General features: G+C 39.8%; 1 protein-coding gene across 4 annotated transcripts in view; it reads right to left on the minus strand.

Moving 5' to 3' along the window:
* Positions 1 to 6,175: 6,175 nt before the first annotated feature.
* slc35f3b (solute carrier family 35 member F3b) overlaps positions 6,176 to 23,316 on the minus strand; it is a 174,553-nt gene continuing 157,412 nt past the window's right edge. For all 4 annotated transcript variants that reach the window (XM_041788759.1, XM_041788760.1, XM_041788757.1 and 1 more), the window contains 4 exons: positions 18,909 to 19,034; positions 14,522 to 14,714; positions 14,340 to 14,429; positions 6,176 to 11,264 (listed from right to left, as the gene is read on the minus strand). In XM_041788759.1, the coding sequence (XP_041644693.1) occupies positions 11,020 to 11,264; positions 14,340 to 14,429; positions 14,522 to 14,714; positions 18,909 to 19,034 (654 nt within the window). In that variant the 3' untranslated portion in view covers positions 6,176 to 11,019. The remainder of the gene's footprint in view (positions 11,265 to 14,339; positions 14,430 to 14,521; positions 14,715 to 18,908; positions 19,035 to 23,316) is intronic.

Genomic DNA, 23,316 nt, shown 5'->3' on the forward strand with positions numbered 1-23,316 from the left:
ATGCATCCTCCTCCTTCCGCTTTTAGTCTGGTTCACCTGGAGACCGTCCGAGCAGAGGGAGGGCAGATGGGAGCACATCTGATCACACTCATGTCTTTTTCATCAAGTCACTTGTGTGCAGAGTCTCATCATGTGAGGACAACAGCAGTTTGAATGGGACATGGAGGCCGGGCCCAGGTCCTCTCTGCAGGCTGCGTCAGCGGTCAACACAAGCTGGACAGAGGACGTAGGGCTCGGTGTCTCCGGGTGGGCCCAGCTGGTCTTGGAGATCGTCACGGTGCTGATGTGTTTGGGAGCTGTGACAGGTACAGGCATACTGATTTCACCTGGTTTTGTTAAAGTAGCGAATTGTGTTTTTGTATTTTCATCATATAGACTCTTTAATGTTGATTGCTACTCACCTTATTTTCTCAGATAAGTTCACACAAATGCTGTTTAGAGGAACATCAGCTCATAAAATGTCCTTGCTTTATAAGGATGATTGATAAATTATGGTTTCAGAGCTTCCGTTTACTCCATTTAAGCACCAACAGCTTTCTGAGTTCATCTTTTAAATCACATTTTTGCAGAGTTGTATGTGTTGTTCATTGCTCTAGGATCAATTTAGCCTGATAAATTTCACTATTATGTGTTTTTTTTCTGTGTAGGTAACATACTTGTCATTGTTATTGTGGCTGCAACAAAGACTTTCCACTCTGTGACATCGGTGCTGATCATGAACCTGGCCATCAGTGACCTCCTGGTGGGTGTTGGAGTGATGCCTTTTGTTGCTTTGTCAATCATGGATCGTGGATGGGTGGATTATTCTGTAAGTAAAACTGCAAGCTTCTCAGTAATGTAACATCACAACATTAATGTCTAGCTTGACTTGAAGCTGGCCTCTTCCATTATTCATGTTATGCTATGACAAGAGTTTTACACAGTGTCAGGATTTATTATGTGTATATACATGGCCTGGCCAAAAAAAAAAGTCACCACCTGGATTTAACTAAGCAAATAGGTACGAGCCTCCCATTGGATAATTACTGCATGGGCGATTATCCTTCAGCTGGCAACAAGTTATTTAACCCCAGCTGATGCAATGAGTAACTTCTCATTTCTTAAACAACCATGTCGAAAGACACATCCTGTGGTTGTGGAAAAGATGTTAGTCTGGGGTCAAATCATTGGTATGCAAAAAAGGCTTCAGTTTGCTAGGGAGCATAAAGATTGGACTCTGGAGGAATGGAAGAAGGTCATGTGGTCTGATGAGTCCAGATTTACCCTGTTCCAGAGTGATGGGCGCATCAGGGTAAGAAGAGAGGCAGGTGAAGTGATGCACCCATCATGCCTAGTGCCTACTGTACAAGCCTGTGGGGGCAGTGCTATGATCTGGGGTTGCTGCAGTTGGTCAGGTCTAGGTTCAGCAACATTATGTGCCCAAAGAATGAGATCAGCTGACTTCCTGAATATACTGAATGACCAGATTATTCCATCAATGGATTTTTTCTTCCCTAATGGCACAGGCATATTCGAAGATGGCAATGCCAGGATTCATCAGGCTCAAATTGTGAAAGAGTGGTTCAGGGAGCATGAGACATCATTTTCACACATGGATTGGCCACCACAGAGTCCAGACCTTAACCCCATTGAGAATCTTTGGGATGTGCTGGAGAAGGCTTTGCGCAGTGGTCAGACTCGCCCATCATCAATACAAGATCTTGGTGAAAAATTAATGCAACACTGGATGGAAATAAATCTTGTGACACTGCAGAAGCTTATTGAAACAATGCCACAGCGAATGCTTGCTGTAATCAAAGCTAAAGGTGGTCCAACAAAATATTAGAGTGTGGGACCTTTTTTTGGTGGTGACTTTTTTTTTTTTGGCCAGGCAGTGTATAAAGGTGATAATAGAAATGCAGTTTTAGCCCAAGTCACTTTTAGTATGTGTCGTATTGTATTGTATCCTATCCTATCCTATCCTATTCTATCATGCCAGGTTTCTCTGCATGTATGTAAATACCATATCCCAAATGAAATGGGATACCCAAGCCCACGAAAAGAACTCACTGTTATCATCAGCCATTTATCATATCATAGCATATTGCATCCTACTAGTTGTTATCAGTCTTAAATGTTATCATATCATATAGTGTTCCTTTCAAAAACGACAAAAGTCGTGTACTGACATTTCTACGGTCGCCATGGTTCGTGATGTTATGCAGTTCTTTATTGAGTTTACTCCTTTGGTAGGGGCGCAGGTGCGCAGCTGGGTAGCGGCTACGTCACGTGTTTTGTTGCTCTGATTGGCCCGTAAAGATGTAACAGACAGAACGTTCATCCAGTCACCCTCTGAGTATTTTTTCAAAGGCTCTGCCCTTTCCCAAACGCTGTCTATCAGTGGTTTTCCCAATGGATGTGCGAATCCACCTGGCGTGCCATGTAGTATTGCATCATAACGTTTTGTGTCTTATTGCATCCTATCATATCAGAGTGTATTGTACAGTACTGTTTTGTTATCACATTATGTTTTATGGTATATCACATTGCATAGCATGGTGTGTCATTTATCAGTTTGTGTTGTGAGTTATCTTGCCAGTCCCCCCCTCTAATAAAGGAGTCTTAAAAGTCTGGATTAAACAAAACCTTAGTAAAACAGCCATTAGGATACTAGAGAAGCATCATCACTTTATTATAATGAGTTCCTTGACATTATCTGTTGTGAAATTGTGTATAATATAACTTTATTCATATTTTGCTAATAAGATTTTAAGCCAGTTCCTAACCCAAAAAAATGTATTCATTTTTATTATTGCACATCAAAGTCAAGTCAAAGTGTCTTTATTTGTCTCCCTTGGGAGAAATTTGTCTTGGGCAGAGGGGTCTGCTGCACAGACAACACATTCAGCACATTCAGCACATTCCACTCATGCATCCAGAATTGGTAAAAGAAACAACCAATTACATAATAGATAAAAATACATAATATAACACAACATACACATGCTTTCTTAATAATGTATTAGATTTAAAAAAGGCAAGAAATCCCCCAGAGTCTCATCACATGCACTCTCTTTGGGTTTGTCTCTCTCTGTCTTGCAGGGCCTTTGTCTGTATGTGGGTTACACCTCATCTGTTTACTGCACAGCTTCTGTCCTGACTTTAGCTGCTATCGCCCTCGACCGCTACCACTCCATCATGGACTGCCTGCGCTACAGCTCCCGCTGCACCCTGTGGAGGACCTGCGCTGTGGTGATATGGATCTGGATGCAGGCTCTGCTCACCAGTTGCCCTCCTCTGCTCGGCTGGGGCTCAGTCAGTTATGTGGTTCCCATGTATAGCTGTGCAGTCAACTGGGCCAGCAGTCCTAGCTACACAGCATTTATGGCTTCTCTCTCCTTCTTCATACCTGCAGGGGTCATCCTCTTCTGCTATGTGAACATTGTTAAGGTTGCACGCAGCCATGCAAGAAGGATTCATACATTAGAAGGCTCTATGCAGCGCAGCAGGATTCCAAACACATCCTTATCTGAACAATGCTGCCCCTCCAGACTGATTTATCATTTAAGTGGAGAGTTTGTGTCTGAGATCAGAAGGGAACAAGGAATGTATATCAACTCTTTTCTTCCTGATTCTACTTCACAGCAGAGTAAGTCAACACCCCGACATTTCTTCTCCTTCCTGGCCCTTCATCACTACAGCCAACATGGAGTTTTGCGTCTCTTCCTGGTCATTTTAGCCTTCTTACTCTGCTGGACTCCTTTCATATGTATTGCCATGGTTCAGGCTGCAGAAACGGCAATCTCAGGCCAGTCCACCCTTGTTCCACCTTCTGCCATCACCTTTTTGTACCTGCTGTTACTACTGAACTCTGACATCAATCCTCTTCTGTATGCTCTCCTCAGCAAGCATTTCCAGTGCGCTCTCTGGGGACTGAGGCAGAAAATCCGAGCATGTCTTGGGGTCTTTGTTGACAGTGGAGGGGAGTTAAAAGCAGAGGGAGAACACAGCAAAGGCAGCAACCCCAGCACCCTCAACACCACCAATCCAGTTCCTCCTTCCTGCTCCGAGACTTTAACTTGTGATTACACCTCCATTTTTACCGTTAGCGCTGACTTTAGGCAGCATTCAAAGGAGCATCACTGCAAAGTGTGCCACCATGAAAATTTTGCTCAGTCCTGTTTGATGGAGAAAGAGGCCGCTGCTGATTACAAGAGGGTGGACTACCTGCAAGTCCCCTCTCGACCACAAGAGGGCTGCAGACTACCTTTCTCTGCTCTGACAAATGAGCGTCAGGCCACTTTTCTCTATGGCCAGATTAAAGTGAGAGTGGAGCATGATGTTTGTTAGACTGACATTTATGGAGTCAGATCAGTCTCAGAGTAAATACATTTGTTTTTTTTGAGACTACTCTGCTTTGGTTCAGTCAGATCTATGGGACTGTCTGGAAAATAAGGAGACACATGATTTGCTTGGGATGATTCCCTGGAGAAAAAAAAAAAAAAAAGTTTTAATCTTGATGATTACGGCTTGCAGCTTACAAAAAATCCCAAGTCCACTATCTCTAAATATTAGAATATTGTGGAAAAGTCCAATTTGCAATTGTTTCCTGAGCCTTCACTCTGTCACTCTGGTTCAGTATACACAACCACAATCATGGGGAAGACTGCTGACTTGACAAATGTCCAGAGGACAATCATTGGCATCCTCCACAAGGAGGGTAAGCCACAGAAGGTCAAAGCTGAGAGGGCAGGCTTCTCTCAGAGACTGCATCAAAGCATATTCATGGAAAGTTGGCTGGAAGGGAAAAGTGTGGTAAGAAAAGGTGCACAAGTAACAGGGATGAGCTCAGCCTTCGCAGGATTGTCAAACAAAACAGATTCAAAAACTGAGGGGAGCTTCACAAGGAGTGGACTGAGGCTGGAATCAGAAGAGCCACCACACACAGGAAATGGGAAACAAATGTTGTGTTCTTGGTGTCTAGCCAATCCTACTACAGACAGCATCATCAGCGTCTCACCTGGACTAAGGAGGAAAAGTACTGGACAACTGCTCAGTGGTCCAAAGTCCTGTTTTCACATGAAAGTAGATTTTGCATTTGATTTGGAAATCAAGGTCCTAGAGTCCGGAGTCTGAGAGGCACAGGATCCAAGATGCTCAAAATAGAGTGTTTTCTGTTTCCACATTCAGTGATGGTTTGAGGTGCCATGTCATCTGCTACTGCTGGTCCACTGGTCTTTATCAAGTCCAGAGTCAATGCTATCAGCTGTCGACCGGAGGCCCTTAGGCTTCCGTCTGCTGAGAAGGTTTATGGAAAAACTGATTTCCTTTTCCTGACAGTGGTCAGGTCAGTGGTGTTACTCTGCTTGATCAACAACTGGTCTGACCTAAACTTCATAAAGAATCTCTGGGGAAATGTCAAGAGGAAGATGAGAGACACCAGACTCATCAATCCAGACGAGCTGAAGGCTGCCATCAGAGCAACCTGGGCTTCATAACACTCCAGCAGTGCCACGGACTGTTTGGCTCCATGCTATGTCGCACTGATGCAGTAATTTATGCAAAAGTAGCTTCAACCAATTAACAATGAGTGCATAAATAAACAGTTTTCTAGAGGGTCAACATTTCTGTATTTTAAATACTTTTTGTGGACTGTTTTGTGATATTCTAATATTTGGAGATAGTGGATTTTTGAAAGCTGTAAGCCGTAATAATCAGGATTTTAAAAAAGTCCTTAAATATTTCATTTTTTTGTCCAATGACTATAGAATAAATGGCAGTTTCACTTCTTAAATTAAATCACAGGAAACATTTTTTTCATGATATTCAAATTTTTTAGATGCACATGTATGTGTATAGATTATGATTCTAGGCCTAAAAATCTAATCTTGATTTATTTTGACAGTCAGATTTATCTAATTCTGAATGTTTGCTCAAGAAAATGTCAAAAAATGTTAATTAATCAGTGTGACATTAATTATCCTGTGTGACACCAACTCAATGACAGTGGTTAAGGCATAAAAATGTGCAAAATGGAAATAACCAGTCTTGTCACTGATGGTTTGATTGCTCGTGTAGAACATAAACAGGAACAAAAACAAGAACAAGGAGCTGTATTGAAAAGAAATCTTTTATATAGTACATGTGATTACACTTGAAGACACCCAGCAGTAAATCTAATAAACCCTTCTTTTTATTAGCGCTCTAAATATCTCTTCCTCAAATGTGATAATCATATGTTGCATCTCAGTGTAAAAATCATCATTCCTTACAAAGGTTTACATTTATGTCTAGCAATAATTCCAGAGGAATACAATATTATTATTTATTGTCATAGAGAATGACAATGGGAAACAGTGCTGATGTACTCTATTGCAAATAAAGAAAGAAAAGGCAGTGACGTGGACCTGTCAGCTGAATCTGCTCCTACGGTATGTGCATGCTCCTCCTGCAGACGTCACTCACTGTCCCCTTTAAGGTTAGTAAGCAACCGAAAAAAAAAACGAGTAGTAGAAAAGTAGTCCAGAACGATGCTTAGAGAGATCTCCCTCCACAAAAAAAGCAACCCAGTCAGTAAGAGGGGTAGTATTGAAGAGTCGCTTGCAGCAGTCTGTGGTGGCACTGTAAAAATCAGATAGCGAGCGTGTGTGGTCGAGTGATGTTCATACATTCACAACAAGGCAGAGTTTCCATGAGTCACTTTACAAGGCGCAGGCCTCTCACTCTCAGGTTCATCTTTTGTTGCTTTTAATTGACCTTACAGGAAATGTGATTCATAAAAAGCAGACAAAGATTACAGATGGAGAAACATCACCATATTCACACAACCCAGAATTTTCCTGTTTTAATCAGTGTTGGGGAAAACTTTTAAGTAACGTCATTAATGCAGTTACAATTACAGAGAATTAAAGCACTTGTTACCTTAACACCTGACATCTCAATAAAGGTTGGTTAACGGTTCAGAACGACATGATGCTAACGTAAGCACAGGAGCATCCTGGGAGACAGAGTATCCCTTTCTGCAAAGACAGTCAGAAACACAAATACACACTATGGCTGAGCCCTCAAGCATGAGCTTCCCATCTTAGAAACAGCATTATTTTCCCTCCTCGAGATAAAAGACAAGGCGAGAAAACTTTGTCCACCACCAAGAACAATAATTCTGACCTCACGAAGCTGCCAGCTAAATAGCAGGCTGCAGCTGAACTAGTTACCAAAGAAGCTAGGGTTACAAGCACCGGTAGCCCTGCCAGCTCACATTAGCTTGGCAGATCCAGGAGGAGCCACTCCATCCAAACAACCAAGGGTGGATTTAAAACATCACCAGCTGCACAGTGTGCCACCAAGGAAAAGACTTTTCAAACTAACTAGTAACTTTTATGATGTAGTAACTCAGTTACTTTTTTTGGTAGTAATTAGTAGCTGTAACTAGTTACTCTTTTTCAGTAACTTGACCATCACTGGTAATGCTCTGGATGGAAAGATCTAACACTGGCAGGATGTAAAATCCTATATATGTAGGAAATCTGTCTAAATTATTTTTTTGCTTCTTGATGGATTAGTGGAGAAATGTGAAAATGGATCATTTAAATCTGATGGAACGCTGATCGATATTATTAGGGTTCCTACACAATTTTGGAAATCAAATTTAAGACATTGTGAGACCTTTTTAAGAGCTGACCTAAGAAAAAGTAATTCCACTATTTTGCACGGAAAAAGATCGAGAATTAGAGGTACGAGACTTCTTGACACACTTGACCAGGGCTGAATTTTCCAATTTAAAGAACTGTGTATAAAATGTCAAATCATTCAGGACAAAATATCTTTTTTGTCATAAATGCCCAAATTTGATGATTTCAGGGACAACTACAGAACAGCAAATTAATGTTTTGGGGTTTTTTTTTGGCAGGGAAGATCTTTTAAAATAAGGGTGAGCTGCATGGATTTTTAAGTGGGCAACCTGGTAGCCCAGGTGATAGAAAACTGGTCTGGTGTTTCACAACAGTACTGAGTTTATTATATCACAATGAGTTAAAAAAAAATATGAGGGGTCAGGGGTCCACCAGGAAATTTAGAACATCAAACACTGAATTCCCTAAATAATAGGAAATAATTATAAAACAAATCATGGAAGAAAATTATTAAAATCGTATAAGGATTGCTTGTAAACAAAGACTGGATAAAGACATGTCCTAGTCAAAGCACCTGCTACAATGCCCTCTCACTGGTAAAAATCCGACTTTTTATGGCCTTTAATTTCAAATGTGCAATTTAAGACTATTTTAGACTTCTCAAGGATCTGCAGGAATCCTGGTTATACAGATGAAAGAAAAGACTTCCATTATGTCTAAAATGGCTTCTGTAATACAGTACACTTCAGAGAATGGCTAAATCATGTTTAATTCAGCAGCAAAGCTGCACTCATGTCTGATTTTCTGTTATACCATCACTGCCTGATGTGTTTTAATTTCTCATGTTGTACCCAGTTCACCTTTTCCCTTTTTTAAAGAACTGTTTTAACGTTATATTCTCATAAAAGCTCTTTTACGAACGGGTGTTTCAAATTAGCCTTCGCTATAAAAACTCGGATACTTGCATGCATGGGCGTAGCGCAGGGGGGAAAATGGGTACTGATTACCAGGGCCCACAGCAGGGAGGGGCCTTTGAGAATCCTGCAATGAAAAGTGTGGTTTTTATTTCTATTTTCTTAGTCCTCAGTGTCATTATTGAATCAAAAGCAACTTAATTAATCGTTCAACAGACTGAAATTGTATCAAATAGAACAAAATAAACTGCTGGGGGGGGGAGGGGGTCCTGTTCCTCCCTTAAGAATGTCCAAATGGTGTAGTCCAACAAAGAAAGTACATTTAATTTGACCATAGTGAAAATATTACTCAGAAATGTGGAAATTATTGTGAAAAAATACATTAGAATGCCTATATATTTGTAAAAATGACACAAAATCTGTTGCTTGGCTAGCGAGTTAAGGGGGGACCTGTGTTATATTCATTCTGGGGGCCCAAAATCCTTAGCTACACCCCTGCTTGCATGGGATGGCTGTACTGAGCTGTCTGTTTCCTGTCCCTACTGTCTGTGTCATATGATGTTGCAGTGGTGAATTTACATTCTTTTTGATTTATTGCAATCTTGACTTTGGTTATTGGAGAGTTTAGGACAAAGTTTTATTTCAAAGGAAGAAAGAGGATGGAAATAAAAAGAGCAGTTGTGCTGCTTTAACCACATTGGGTTCGGATGACTTGTTTTCATTATGAATTTAAATTGAGGCGTTGGACTTCGATCAGTGTCTCAAATGAGGCATGAAACAGCAGACTTTTCCCTCTCTGTTTATCTGCAGAGCCTATATCAGACACCACTCACGCTACTTCAGCCACAACGAAGGGAAAGTGGTTTATGTCTGTCATAAGGTGGTTGTATACGGATATAAATAGCAGACGTAGTCAGCAAAATAAGGCGAGAGGCCCAGCCTGGTGTAGTCTATGTCTGAAAAATGTCCACACAGGTGAGAGAGGAGTGGATATTTTTATCTCAGCTGCTGTTTGCAGCTGCTGTTACCACTAGGTTGTTGAGGATGCACAGTTGGGCGGAAACTCTCAACAGGTGAATGGGAAGAATTTCAAAATAAAAGCGTAGCTACAAGGTAGATCGTTACAGACTTTCTGAGAGGATTTCAGCTTCCCTCCATGAGCGTGATGTCAGAGGAAAATGTTGGCCATATGAATATGGTGAATTCTCATGAGTCGGTAAAACTCTCCTCATTCACAGTAAAGACAGTTTTAATCAATTCTGTTGCCTCTCCGTGAAAGAAAAACAATCTAACTGATAAATGCTGAAAATTACATTATGTGCCGGCTGGAAACCAAAAATGTGATCTGAATTCAAAGGGAGGCTCAGTGATAGCTCTGGATGAAGTTATTAAAGGGGCATTTCACGAAGCCTTTCTGTTATTTAAGGAGCTGATAGTGCTTTTAGTCCATCCAAGACACCTGGGACACCTTAAGCATGACTTTTTAAAGTTGTTTGATAAAGTTAGTATCATTAGAATGCATGTCAATTTGTGTATTACCAGTATTGCTTGGTTAATAAGGTGTAGTACGGTTTTCTGCAGGAGAATATGTGAGGCAAATGTGCATCATGGATGGACTAAAAGTACCTCAAAAACAAATCTCAGCTGTCTCATGCATTGATAAGTTATGCAATAGAGATACTGGTGTTAAATCTATCGTGACTCATCTGTGGGCCTGAGAAACGAGTGTCAGCGTTAACAGAGTGGGAGTTTAGCCAAAGGAAAACACATAACCACAGGGGGGCCAATCAGTGTGATCGACAAAGACCTGACCTCTTCTTCTCAGGAGGAACAGAGTGAGGCGTTGTGAAAGCTCCTTCAGCTTGAATTTGATCCTCAGATGTCCGGACAGGTCCCCTCACGCCAGATGAGCCCATCAGGTCCACAACTCCAGGACATCAGAGGTGTGAAAAAACAGCTATGTACAGTGCATGAAAGGCAGGTATTTGTCATTAAGTTAAACCTGAAGGCAGCCTCTGTAGGCTTCCTTTTTGTTTTCAGGCATTCAGCATTTTAGGCATTCTTCTTTGGATCTTAAAGGTGTGTAAATGTGTACAACAGCAAGTCCACGTGGTGTCTGTCTTTTTTTGTTTCAGAGCTGAAGAATATCAGGCAAGTTGGCAAGTCTTCCCAGGCGTGAGGATGTTGTGTATGGAATGATGAGGAAGTAAATCAAACATGATTCATTGATCGTTTTTTGGTGAAGAAGGATATCAAATGATATGAGTCCATGCACCAACTCTCAAAACTTCTGAGTGGAGTGGACGCCAAATAAATAACACAACCCAGTCCTCTTGTTTCCTGTCCCTTTGGCTGACGTGTATCTGATCAGTGGACAGTCTGAAACACTGTTTTCCTTCAGGGAGCTGCAGGTCAAATGTTCCGACATCAACGCTAAGAGGTCAATGCGTCTCCTTCCCTGCGTCTGTTCGTTTGCATGGTAACACTCCCCAGAGTCAATGTGCAAATGTTGACATGGAGGTCCGGCCTCTGCCCCTCCAGTTACTGAGCCCCGTGGCGGCCCCTGCCTCTCCGCTGACTTCTGCTGGCTCATCACGTTTGCGCAGCTTTGTGCTGAGCTGGATGATGCACTGGTCCCAGTCCTCTGGTAACAGCAGCATGAGGAAACCCAGGCAGATGATGAACACGGCGATGAGCCGCACCGTGTTGAAATGGATTTCACACGTGTAGAGGTCCACCACTGCAAAACAAAGAGAATTACCATCAGTTCAAATGTGCCACTGGCCAGTTAGATTGACACGCTGAAGGGGAATTCGAATTCAAATCTTCTCATAATTTCCCAGGCCACCCACAGAATTGGCTGGACCCCTTATAAATCCAGTGAACAGGCTCATCCCAGCTGTGATTTATTGATGATTTGGGTTCTGATGGTCAGGTTAAATAATCATGCCAATTTCTAACCTCATTTTCTTCACTGTTGCTGCCTGCCTGTTTTGCCACGTTTCCACATTACACCCATGTTTGCCAGTTTAAGTCAGTTTTTGTTTTTTGTTTTTTAATATGGAGCTAAATCATGGCAAAAGTTTTATTAATTTGTAAAAAAATAAATAAAAAAACAAATTTGAATAAATTTAAATTTGAAAATAAATTTTGAATTTAAAAAAATGGTTTGATCCAGAATTGAGAAAAAGAACACTGAACTGAATCTAAAAATAAGGGTAAGCTTAAATATACCTTTGATTCAGCTCTGTAATTATTTTAATTTACTTTCATTTTTTACTCTTGAATATATTTTCAAATTTGAGGTGTTTTTTTCAGTTATAGGTTTAATTTTTAAAGTTTCAAATCTTTTTGTTTCACACTCAAATCTTTTTTTTGTTTCAGTGTTTTTTTTTTTTTTGACTTCTGATAATATTTTTTTTTAGGTTCAAACTTTTGGCCCTGTTCTGGCGTGGGGGGCGTGGCCTCGACTGAGAAGAGTGTGGAATTGTGAATGACTGCATAGCAAAGAAGGCTCAGAGCCTTCCCCAATGATGTTGCCTTCAGGAAACATGGGTACTTTGAGAGATATGACTCAACACGTTCTTTACACTGTATTCACCTGGCAATTACTTATTAATTAAAACATTCAAATATGACAGATTGTTATGTTTATCACCGATATTTAAAGAAACAGTGTTTCCCACTTCCATATTGGACTGTGAACGCAGCATAGCATCATTTAATAGAATGGCGTATTTTTTTTTTTAAATGCAGGATCCAACCATAAACTTTTGGTTTCAATTTTTTTTTCAATATTTTGTTTTTCAAATGGACAAAACTTTTGGCATGTATTTAGCTCCATATTTTTTAACTTTTTGCACAATTTGCCACCCATTTTACCCCTTATTGCCACTTTAACCCATTTTTGCCACTTTTTAACTGCTTTTCATCGGTTTTCTCCTCTTGCCCCTTTTCTCCTGTCTTCACCCATATTTGCTGCTTTATCCCATTTTGCCTGATTAAAACTATTTTTTTGCCACTTCAACCCATTTTGGGCTTTTTTTTTTTGCCTTTATTTTTCTTTTTTTTTTTCTATTAATTTTCCCTGAAAGTTATATCAGTTCATTCTCAGGCATCCTGACTTTTGTGCACACCATGGCTTAGCTAAAAAGATTGACATTACTTTCCTAATGTTTTAGTTAAATGTGCCTATCTACATTGCATTAATTTTAATTACCACAAAAGTTAATTCAGTGTGAAAAATGGATTACATTTTGAAGATGCTATATTGAACTACAACATGAATAAATAAAATTAATGTTTGTTGCTTTGCACATTGTAGCAGCTTGAGAGGAGAGGGCACAGATCAGGGAAGAATTATGAGTTCAAGCAGGAATAGTACAATATTGGATTATTTTGGCTTTCTGTGGCTGATCTGTCGTTCATCTTGACATGAATCCATGATTTTATTGCTTCTGCTATGGGCGAGTACATCATGAAGTTAAAATCCTTGTGTGCTTCAAAGGATGTGTGGTTTCATGTTAACAGTTAAAACAGAGATAACTTTTCATTAACAATGGCATCGTTGTAGCTCTGTGGCCCACTGACCACCTCCTTTTGCCACAGGATGAGACGTAGAGTTGATATAGCAGTGATTTACAATTGGGAGTCTGTGAATTGTGTTGTATTTTAAGTTGACTGGATACTTTGCACGTTTTTCTGGCAGGATCAGTCTGCTCTATGTTGAATGACGCAGTTTGTCAGCGTTCAGCACTGAAAATAAGCCTGCTGTGTATTTCCAACAAAAGAGAGCGGACATGCCCGAGCTGGACTGGAACGATGGAACAATGGAACTGCTTGAATTGACTAGAGATGGAGTGATTCGCCGTTGTATGGGGAAATTACAAGGTGACAGGTCTACATTTTGTCTATTAGTGTGTCTAAAAAACAAAAACCAAACATTTTTTCAGCCCTTTTGTGTCCTTTTTTCATTCTAATCCCTGTTAATTTGTAGCTTTGATTTGTTTTTGTGTCTAATTATGCCTTTTATTGATTTTATGGTGTTCTTATTTGCATTTATATTTCTTTTTCTAATGATTGTTTTCATTTCTTCTCTGTTTGTGCTCTCATCTGTGCTTTAGTCACCGTGTAGCACTTTGGTAAACTTTTTTTTTTTAATGTGCTATATAAATAAAGAGGATTGGACTGTAATAGGGAGCCAGCTCTTAGAACTGGCTCATCTGTTAACGACACATCCTGACTCCCTTATGACTTGTCATCTTGAATTGAGTCATTCTTTCAGTCTAACCAGTAGATGTATTTGCTAAATATCAACACATCCTTTGAAAACTTGCTTGTGACAAAATAAGGGAGAAAAGCTGTTAAAGGGGCACCTCTAGTCTCATGGATCATGGCTAAATTAACCACTTACTTTCCAGCATTTGGTTGCCCCGTCCCTACTTTTTTGAGATGTGTTGGTGCTATCAAATACAAAATGAGCTCATACATCTCATGAAATGCCTCCTGTTTCAACATCTGCTGTTCTATTGTAAATAAAATATGGGTTTATGAGGTCTGCAAATCAATGCATTCTGTTTTCATTTACATTTTAGACAGTGCCCCAACTTTTTTGGAATTATGGTTGTATATAAGTCGGCACAGCTAGTATACTTTTCAAACAAAGCATGCATTTTTCAAGACATGTAAACTTTTCCAATTCAGTTCCTTACTGGTAAAAAACTTTGGGGATGTTCGGGCTATAAAATATTAAATGCTGACTGGATGTAAAAAGTGATGTGATTAAATTACGTCTGAGGAAAGCCAAGAGACTTACTGGCATTCACTGGGACACTTAAGACGATGCCAAGGGAGATTAATGTTGGGTATGTTATGGCAATGCCAAAGTTCACCAGGATGTTGAAAGCTGTGGAGAGAGAGGCAGCAGTAGGGTTACTTAATAATAATAAAATTATCATGTTTATGCACATTTTTCATTCATGTATTGTCCTTGCATACCAAAAAGCAGGCCCGCAACCCCACAGAGGTACGCCCAGGGGATGTCTGCAGGCGAGCCGATGTACTCCACATGTGTAAAATACAGGATGACCGGCACAAAGCTGATGAAAACAAAGTTGGCGCTTCCGACGATGCTCAGAAAGAGTGCAGCCTCTCCGAATTTGGCACTGCCCAGGACCATCTTGAAGAGCACCTGAGGATAAACAGGGAGGAGGGTGATGAATGCACAAAAATCTGCCCCCTCATGGAGCAGAGGGATAATGCAGAGGCAGTGCCTGCCAAGCGCCTGTCATGTCTCTGGCACTGGGTTGCTGCTGTCTGTTTATCACATTAGGAGGTACAGTCAGCAGGGCGGAGGAGAGCAAGGCCCCGTCAAAATAACGCTCTCTGTCCCGTAACCTTTTTGATCAGGACATCACAGCCTGAAGACAGCGACCAAACGCTCACGTATTCCATGTTTCTGTCAACTTACATGTCATAATGTGCCCCTGTTTAATGACATCTGGTTTTATAATCAGACAGGAGCTGGTGTGACAAGTTAAATTATACACTCCTAGCCTGTTATCATTTAAACATCAGTCACTTCATGGTCTATGGGGATGTTTAAATCTATACTTGGGTTAAAAAGAGTTTGCATGCTTAAACAAATTACATGCCAAAATGGCTTCAAAAAAGAATTCTTTATGCTCAATTCAGACTGCAATACATTTGATCTGTAATCTTCAAAGTGGTCTTAATCCAATTATCTGGATTGATTGCTTTTGTCTCTGCACACACTGGGAGAAATGATGAAAGTTTCCACCTTTGACTACAGCACTGTTGTTCTTTCAACTTGGTTTTAAGTGCCGTATTCTTTTGATTACAATGTGAGAAGGTTAAATTTAGCAAAGAGAAGTAAAGCATGAGTGAATTTGGAGGTGGAGCCCCTGCTCAGCAGCTGAGGAAAACCTGTAACTATGTGAGCTGAGAATTCAGAATTACATGTGGATAGAAAAGGGGACATAGGGTGTGGTCTTTTTTTGTCTTGATGAGGACTTCTCTGAGTTGAAATGCATGGGTACATCTCAGTTTAATAAAGTATTTTTAAACCACAAAGTGCTCAGATTTTTATTTCAGAGTGCTCTTTTTCTTAATGGACTTGTTTTTCATGGGTCACTCATTTATTTCTATCTAATACGTGTATTATGTACTGCACATTTTATCTGGAAAGTAATGCATCCAATGTTAAGTTTATGAATAGGCATTCCTTTAGCATTAAAGGTCACATATTTTACCTCTTTAAGACAAGTTTATATTGGTCCCAGAGGTCCGCAAAACATGCCTGGGACGTTTGTTGCTGTAAAAACACTCCAGTATTGGATTTTTGCATGTCTAAAAACACCCTCTGTTTCTGTGTCTATAGCTTTAGAAATTAAGGAGCTGTCTGACTCTGCCCCTCTTGGAAATAGATTTGGCTCTCCTGATCCAGGAGAAGGAGGAAGGTGGAACTTTCTTCCAAACGGGGAGGGCCAACGAAACCTGGGGGCGGTGCTAACTCCCCAAATGACATCACACATTTTCTGAAAGGTGGAGAAAGACAGGGGGTGAGGGAATGGAGTTTTCTGATTCTTGGAGGGGACTGTGGACAGGTCAGGGTTACATATTTTTGCTAGAAAAGCCTGAAAAAGTATACTTTTTATTACATGTGACCCTCAAAAGAGTACGCACTGCACTGAGAAAGCATAAGTAGGTATCATCCTCTCCCTTAGAAACAGCAACAAACAAACTACAGGCAGCCTTTAATGTTGTCCAAAGAAACCTCTGTGACTGAAGACTCTTACTTATGCCAACGAGACCAACATGATGCGCTTCTCAAGGTTTAAGTCACAAGTTCAAGGCAGTGCTCAGATTTTTACCTTAAACAAAGAGGCAATTGAACGTGTTCAAATGTCAAATGGGCTTTCTGATAGAAGAAAGTATGTCTTTCAATCAACATAATTGTCTTGCAAAGAATCTGAGGGGGAAACTGTGTTTCTTCTATTGAAACAAACACTGCTTTTATTTAATTGCAAGAAAGAAACTCATTCAAGCAACATTTTTGTCAGTAATGGATTATGGCGATGTTCTTTACATGCATGCTACCTCATCCTCTCTGAAAATGTTGGACTCAGTCTACCATGCTGCCTTGCGATTTATCACTGGTCTGAGTTTTCTGGACCTATCAATGTGTTTTATATGAGAAACGTCCTTATACAATAGGAGGATGGAACATTGGTATATCTTGATTTATAAAGCTATTTTACATGAATTACCTTGTTATCTTTGTTCTTTACTGACTCCAAAAGCTGTCAGTAGGTGTAATCTTCATCTTCATGGATTCATCATGTATGAGATTCCTCGCACTCGCTCTGTTTTTGGTCAAAGAGCTTTTAATGTTTTTGCTCCATTGTTTTGGTCAGAGTTAGAGGGCCATCTTAAACTTGAGCGTTGTGTTAGTTTAGGAGATTTCAAAACTAGAATTAGGGAACATTTGACCAGTGTATGCACATGTTTTTCTGCTGAAAGCTGCTGATTTGTTGACTGGTGTAAACTTTGTTCTATGTCCTGTTTAATGTCCTGTGTGTGAAACTTATCATGCTGCTGTCTTGGCCATGACTCCCTTGTAAAAGAGGTTTTTGTATCTCAATGGGAATAAATACTGGTTACATAAAGGTTAAATAGATAAAAATAAGATTTATGTTTCAATAACTGCTGTTTTAATGGAACTGGATACAGTGATGACTCATGTACTACACTATAGATCAGTGTTACTTAACCCTGCTCAACTAAAGAGCCATATGTTGAAAAACACATTTCCAAGAGCCAAAAGTCCAAACCTGTGGATAAGAATCCAATAATTACTCAAATTATATATTAATCAGAGCATACAGAGAGCTTAGTTTCACCTTTCATTTTCATAATTAATTGATGGGACTATGGATCAATTCTGAGGTCAAAATTTCCCTTTTTTTAAAACAATTTCCTGGGAATTATTTCTCTAAGCAAGACTTAAAAGAGTCACATGTGACTCAGGAACTGTGTGTAGTATCACTGCTATAGATTTTTTTATTTAGTCGCAAACTACATGTGTTGTGATAACTTGAGCTCAGTCCTATTTCTAGGTATTACTCGAGCTCCTTGTTTTTGAGTGCTCATGTGCTCCTTGAGACATAATTACAGGGGCAGTGGCAGGACACTGACAGTCCTGTATATTGGGCCCTCCCTAGATTAGAGGTTTTCAACTGCTGGGTCAGAAGAAGAAGGGGAATTTACTGCATTTTCAAGTACTCGAGTGCTCTTAAATTATATTTACCTACCAAAAAATAAAAATAAAAATCACACATTGGGCTGTGGGTGGCTTTTTTATCATCTTTCGCCCATCATTTCATAAAAAGAACATCATGGTGGTGCAAGTGTGATTTTCCGGGTCTGCTTTGCTGCTTCAGGACCTGCAGACTTGCCGTAATTGATGGGACCATGAGTTCTGCTCTCTACCAGAAAATCCTTAAGGAGAATGTCCAGCCATCAGTTCATGACCTCAAGCTCAAGCACACTTGGGTGATGCAGCAGGACAATGGTCCCAAACACACCAGTAAATCCACCTCTGAATAGCTCAAAAAATGAAGGTTTTGGAGTGGCCTTGTCAAAGTCTGGACTTAAATCTGAATGAGATGCTGTGGCATGACCTTAAACAGGCTGTTCATGCTGGAAAACCCTTCAATGTGGCTGAATTAATACAATCATGTAAAGAAGAGTGGGCTCAAATTCCTCCACAGTGATGTGAGAGGTTCATTTCCAGTTATGGCAGATGCTCATTGCAGTTGTTGCCACCAAGGATGGAACAGTTATAAGGATTAGGGGGCAACTATGCTTGGCCATGTAGGTTTGCATGGCTTTTTTCCCTTAATAAATGAACCGTCATTTAAAAACTGCATTTTATATTTTTTTATTTATCATTTAGCTTTTTTTTTTTTTAAGGTTTATTTTGGGGTTTTGTGCCTCTATTTGATAGAGGAGGACAGAGGCTAGAGCTGAAAACAGGAGAGAGTGGGCAGAGACATGTGGCAAAGGACCACAGGCCGGATTCAAACCCGGGCCGCTCGAGTACATGGGTTGCGCTGTAGACTGCTAGGCCATCTGCACACCCCTATACTTTACCTTTTGTCTAACATTAAAATCTCTTTGTTGATCTGTTTTAAGTGTGACAAATTTGCAAAAAATAAAAGACATCAGGAAGAGCACAAGGCAAGGTGATTAATTCAAATATTCAGCTCATTTTCATGTTTGTCCCACTCCAAATAAGTAGAGGTGAGGATGTAAGCAGGCTCAGTAACAGGGTTCCTAAAGGGTATCAAAAGCAAACATGTACCTTGTAAAGCGCTGACATTGAAGCAGAGGCCACAACCAGAGTAATACCAATGACTGAGTGGCTGTGGAATCCATCAGCGTAGGTCATCATTACAATGCCTGCTATGGCCAAGATAGCAGCTACGATCTGCAGAGAGAGAGAGAGAGCAGGAAGATCAGCAAATGACGGATGGACAACATGCTGCTCGCAGTGTGCTGATAAAGACGACTGAGCTTTCACTGCTGTGCAGGGACACAGCAGGCACACATGGTACATATAAGCCTAACAGGACATGGTTTGTAATGATATGTTTAATCCGTGGGCTTTCTTTTATAGGCAGTGGTATTTGGTGTCTGCAGCTGAACACATGCATGTAAACACTCTTAATGAAATCAAAGATCCACGCTGCTGCTTCCAACACAAGATCGGCTGCCTCTACAGCATTGGTGTGATTGCCTGACATTGATTTTTTTACACTGCCATGATGTTTACAAACTAAATACCACCCTCCCAGTCCACCAGCCCCCTCCTCTTACACCCACTCTCTGTCTCTGTGATTTTCACAGCTTTAAAACAGCACCAGGCCAACTCTTTCATCCCATCCCAGCAGCCATGAAGAATCAGAGCCAAAATCTTTCATCGCTGCTTAAAGGGACAGTTGGGATATTTTTGTTTGAGGTACTTATCAATACACAGTTTATTCCACACAGAAGATTACGTTTAGCACATCCCTCTTTTTAGAGAAGCCAGCCAGAGTACTAACATGAAAGTGAATGTTGCAGTAGACTGGGCTAGCAGAAAAACAAACTTGAAGTCCCAACTAAAAGAATTAGGCTCACTTTGAGTTTTAGTACGGGAGACTGAAGCAGACATGTAGTTTTAAATTTTACTTTTATCTGATTCCCCAAAGGTGCGCTTAACGCTTTAACATATTGGAGAAGTCTTGAAACTTGGCTCTCACATCAGGCATGGTAAAAAATTGAGAAGGGTCTGGGTGCTGACCACAGGTCTAAGACCATTACTGCAGTACTGTGAGACGCCACCTACAGTGCTTAACAAATTTATTAGAACACCTGTCATATTTGTCTCAGGGACCATCCAGCATAATGAAGTGCTTTAATGCAGACTCTTTCATTTTCAGTCAGCTCTCCACGCTTTACCATTTTGAACAGGAATGAGGAATTTCAAACTGAATTCACCCAAATTTGAGCCGGCTCACTGGGCTTCTCTGAGAAGTCAGAAATGAATCAAGCATAACATTCAACCACTAAAACTCATTTTTCTGTTCAGGAATGCAAGTAAATAACTAAAATTTTACATATTAATCAAGAAATAATATTGTGCTTTACTATTTTTTCAGTTTTTTTGTAAATCAGTAAAACTGAAAATTCATGGATAACAATAATAATGATATTTTAGCATTAAAAATATCATTTGGGTTAAAGAGCTTCTACATATGATGTATTAACATTGCAGAAACATAAAAAATGATTTTGGTAATTACCAATGCTGTTAATTTAGGGCAGCTGTGGCATAAACCTTACTTTGGTTAGGGTTAGGGTGGTCTAATACATTTGTTAATCACTGTATGTCAGAACAGAAGTGACATAAATTACCAGTACAGTATTTCAGAGGGTTTTTCTTTTTAAATTTTATTCATAAACAAAGTCCGGCACTTACATCCATAAAAAACACACACTGCAAACATCACAGACTAAGCAACATTTCACAAATAAAAATGAAATATAAAGGTCAGAGGTCTGAAATGGGTTTAAATTATGTATAGGCCCATTTTAGAAGTAGTTACACGAATTGTGGCTTGCTTCAACTTCACTAGCTTTAGCTAAAATATCTATGCTAGCTAAGTAGCAAGTTTCCCTAATAAGTAAGCCAGTGTAGCTTCATTAGCTTTAACAATATAAGCTTTAGCAAACATAGTTAAACATGGATGACATAGTTATATGTGAGCTTCAGCAAACATAGCATAAGCTAATGTAACTTTATTTGCTTTTCAGCTTAGATAGCTATATGTTTCTCAAATCGCATACTTCTGTTAGTACACTGTACTACAGTACACTTTAATGCAGTACTGAGCACTTTATCATAGCTGGTTAGTATTATCCCAAATTGCTAACTGCTGTTTGGCACTGCAACAGCAAGAGACAACAGTTAAATTGCCTATTTTCTTCTACTTCTTTTAAAACAGGAAGTTATTCGCTTACAGAAATGAACTTAATTTGCCTCAAATGCTTTTTTCTTGATTGAAATGTGCTGCCGCTGCTGATAATATGCTAGCTAGCAAGCGGATGCTAACGTTAGCTAGCATGCTAGCATACTAACAGCACAACATCCGCTACGTCACCAAATAAGCCGTTCGTTGAGGGTACAAGTGTCCATTATTCCACACTCAACTTGGACAGTTTTAAGTGTGCCAGTATTAAAGAGCATACTTCTCAGTTTGAACACACTATGCACACTTACGTACTCAAAATATTTAGTATTAAGTTAGCTGCAGATAGCTGCCATAGAGTGTTTTCATGGAGGACATGCTTTCCTTCTCTGTAGGCAGACTGTTTATTTTGCTTTATTAATCATTTGGTAATCAGGTTTTGTAGCTTGGGTATTTTACTTTTAACCTTTGGTAATCATCTCTTACCTTAACCTGTAGCCTTAGCCTAACAGGAAGTTTAGTCTGGTTTTAATTTGAAAGTTTTTGACAGTATTTTCTCTCTGACATAGGCAGAATCTCACAGTGTCTTCTAAGTCTGCAGCAGGACTGTGTTGGAAAATTGGATATTTTATTGGTGTACAACATGGGTAACAGAAATTCCACCCTTTGAGGCTTTTTCTCCTACATAAATAAAATTTGGCACACATATTCAGCTTCCTAACAAACAGAAAACATGGTGAAGACCCCAACAGGAAGTCTGCTTATTTTGAAACAAAGTGTTATTTTTGGTCATTTCCAAGAGTCCTTGAAGGAGAACTTGTACAAGACGTCACTCCAAGCTGATGTGAAATTTAGATTAATCCCAAAAGAGGTCTTAATGATGGAGGGTATTCAGCTCGTGTACACAACTCAAAGGGTGTAGCCATGGGAAGCCCTCAAATTAGCATATCTGTTTATAAACTCAATCTGACCTTGCTGAAACATTTTTCACTCTTTATACAGTGAAGATCGTGTAATTAATCTCACAACTATAAGGTTAAGAAAGCAGAGAAAGCAAGTTCAAGCTGTGGTAACTTGTGAACATATCAAACAAACTAGGGATTTTTAGGTCAAGTAAGTATTGATCTCTTCCTCTGGTGTTTTATGTGATCTGTTTTGGTCAACTTGTGTTTAAAAAGTGCAGATGCAGTCTAATATAAACCATATTTCTTTCTTGTTTGGTTCAGTCCTTTTCAAAGGGGCTTCATTTTTGTCTCCATCCATAAAGTTCAAGTACTGATCTCCACTTCAGCAGATTTATTTTTATTTATTTGTCCTTATTTTAGCAGGGAGAGCCGTTGAGACCAAGGTCTGCTTTCCAGAGGTGCCCTGCAGTAATATGATCAAACACAGAAGAAAAGCATATTAAAAAAAATTCAAGGTTCATTCATGAAAATACTCTCGTTCTGGCAAACCCATGCCTTGATGAAAATTTTCAAGCAGTTAGAAATCTCTTTCCTGGAATAGTTCAGACACGAGCTCTTTAAAATCGATGTCTGATGTAAGACAGGGCAGCTTAGTTGTTCACATAATGGGTGCTGCAATGCTAAAAGCAGTCGTTCTCCCGTTCAGTCCTGTACCTTGGTATTTTTAAAGTGACCCAGTTTTGAGATCTGGTTATATGGCTTGAGATGTTTAGAGACAGCAAAAGAGCCCAGCACAAAGAAAGATAACCAATGAGTGCTTTATACCTATTATACATACTGCTGTCCATGCTGACCCAATGAGGGCCATCCTACAGAGAGATGTGGGACAATGGTGAGTGCTAAATCTGTCAACAGTAAAGGAGGAACACTGGGATACATGGCTTTCAAGATACTTCAAGCCAACAGCAGTTAAGGTGGCAATAAAAAGTATTCAACCCTTTGGAAGTTTTACCATTTTACTGATGTATAAATCAATCATTATTAATCTACAGTATTTTGGCTTTTTTTGAAAAAAATAAAGCCAAAAAGGGAAGCCAATTGGGGCTAGTAGTCTCACAATTAGTGAAATGGGAATCACCTGAGTGCAGTGAATGTGTCTCAAGTGATTATAGTATAAAGACACCTGTGTCGGGAAGGTCCAGTCCCTCATTAATGAGTATTCCTCGCTACCATTACACTATGAAGACAAAAGAACACTCCAAGCAGCTCAGTGAAAAGGTTGTTAAAAGTATAAGTCAGAGGATGGAAACAAAAGACATTTCTGAGGCACTGAAAATCTCCTGAAGTGGAAGGA

This window comes from Cheilinus undulatus, linkage group 6 (genome assembly GCF_018320785.1).
Source record: "Cheilinus undulatus linkage group 6, ASM1832078v1, whole genome shotgun sequence".
Classification (NCBI taxonomy): domain Eukaryota; kingdom Metazoa; phylum Chordata; class Actinopteri; order Labriformes; family Labridae; genus Cheilinus; species Cheilinus undulatus.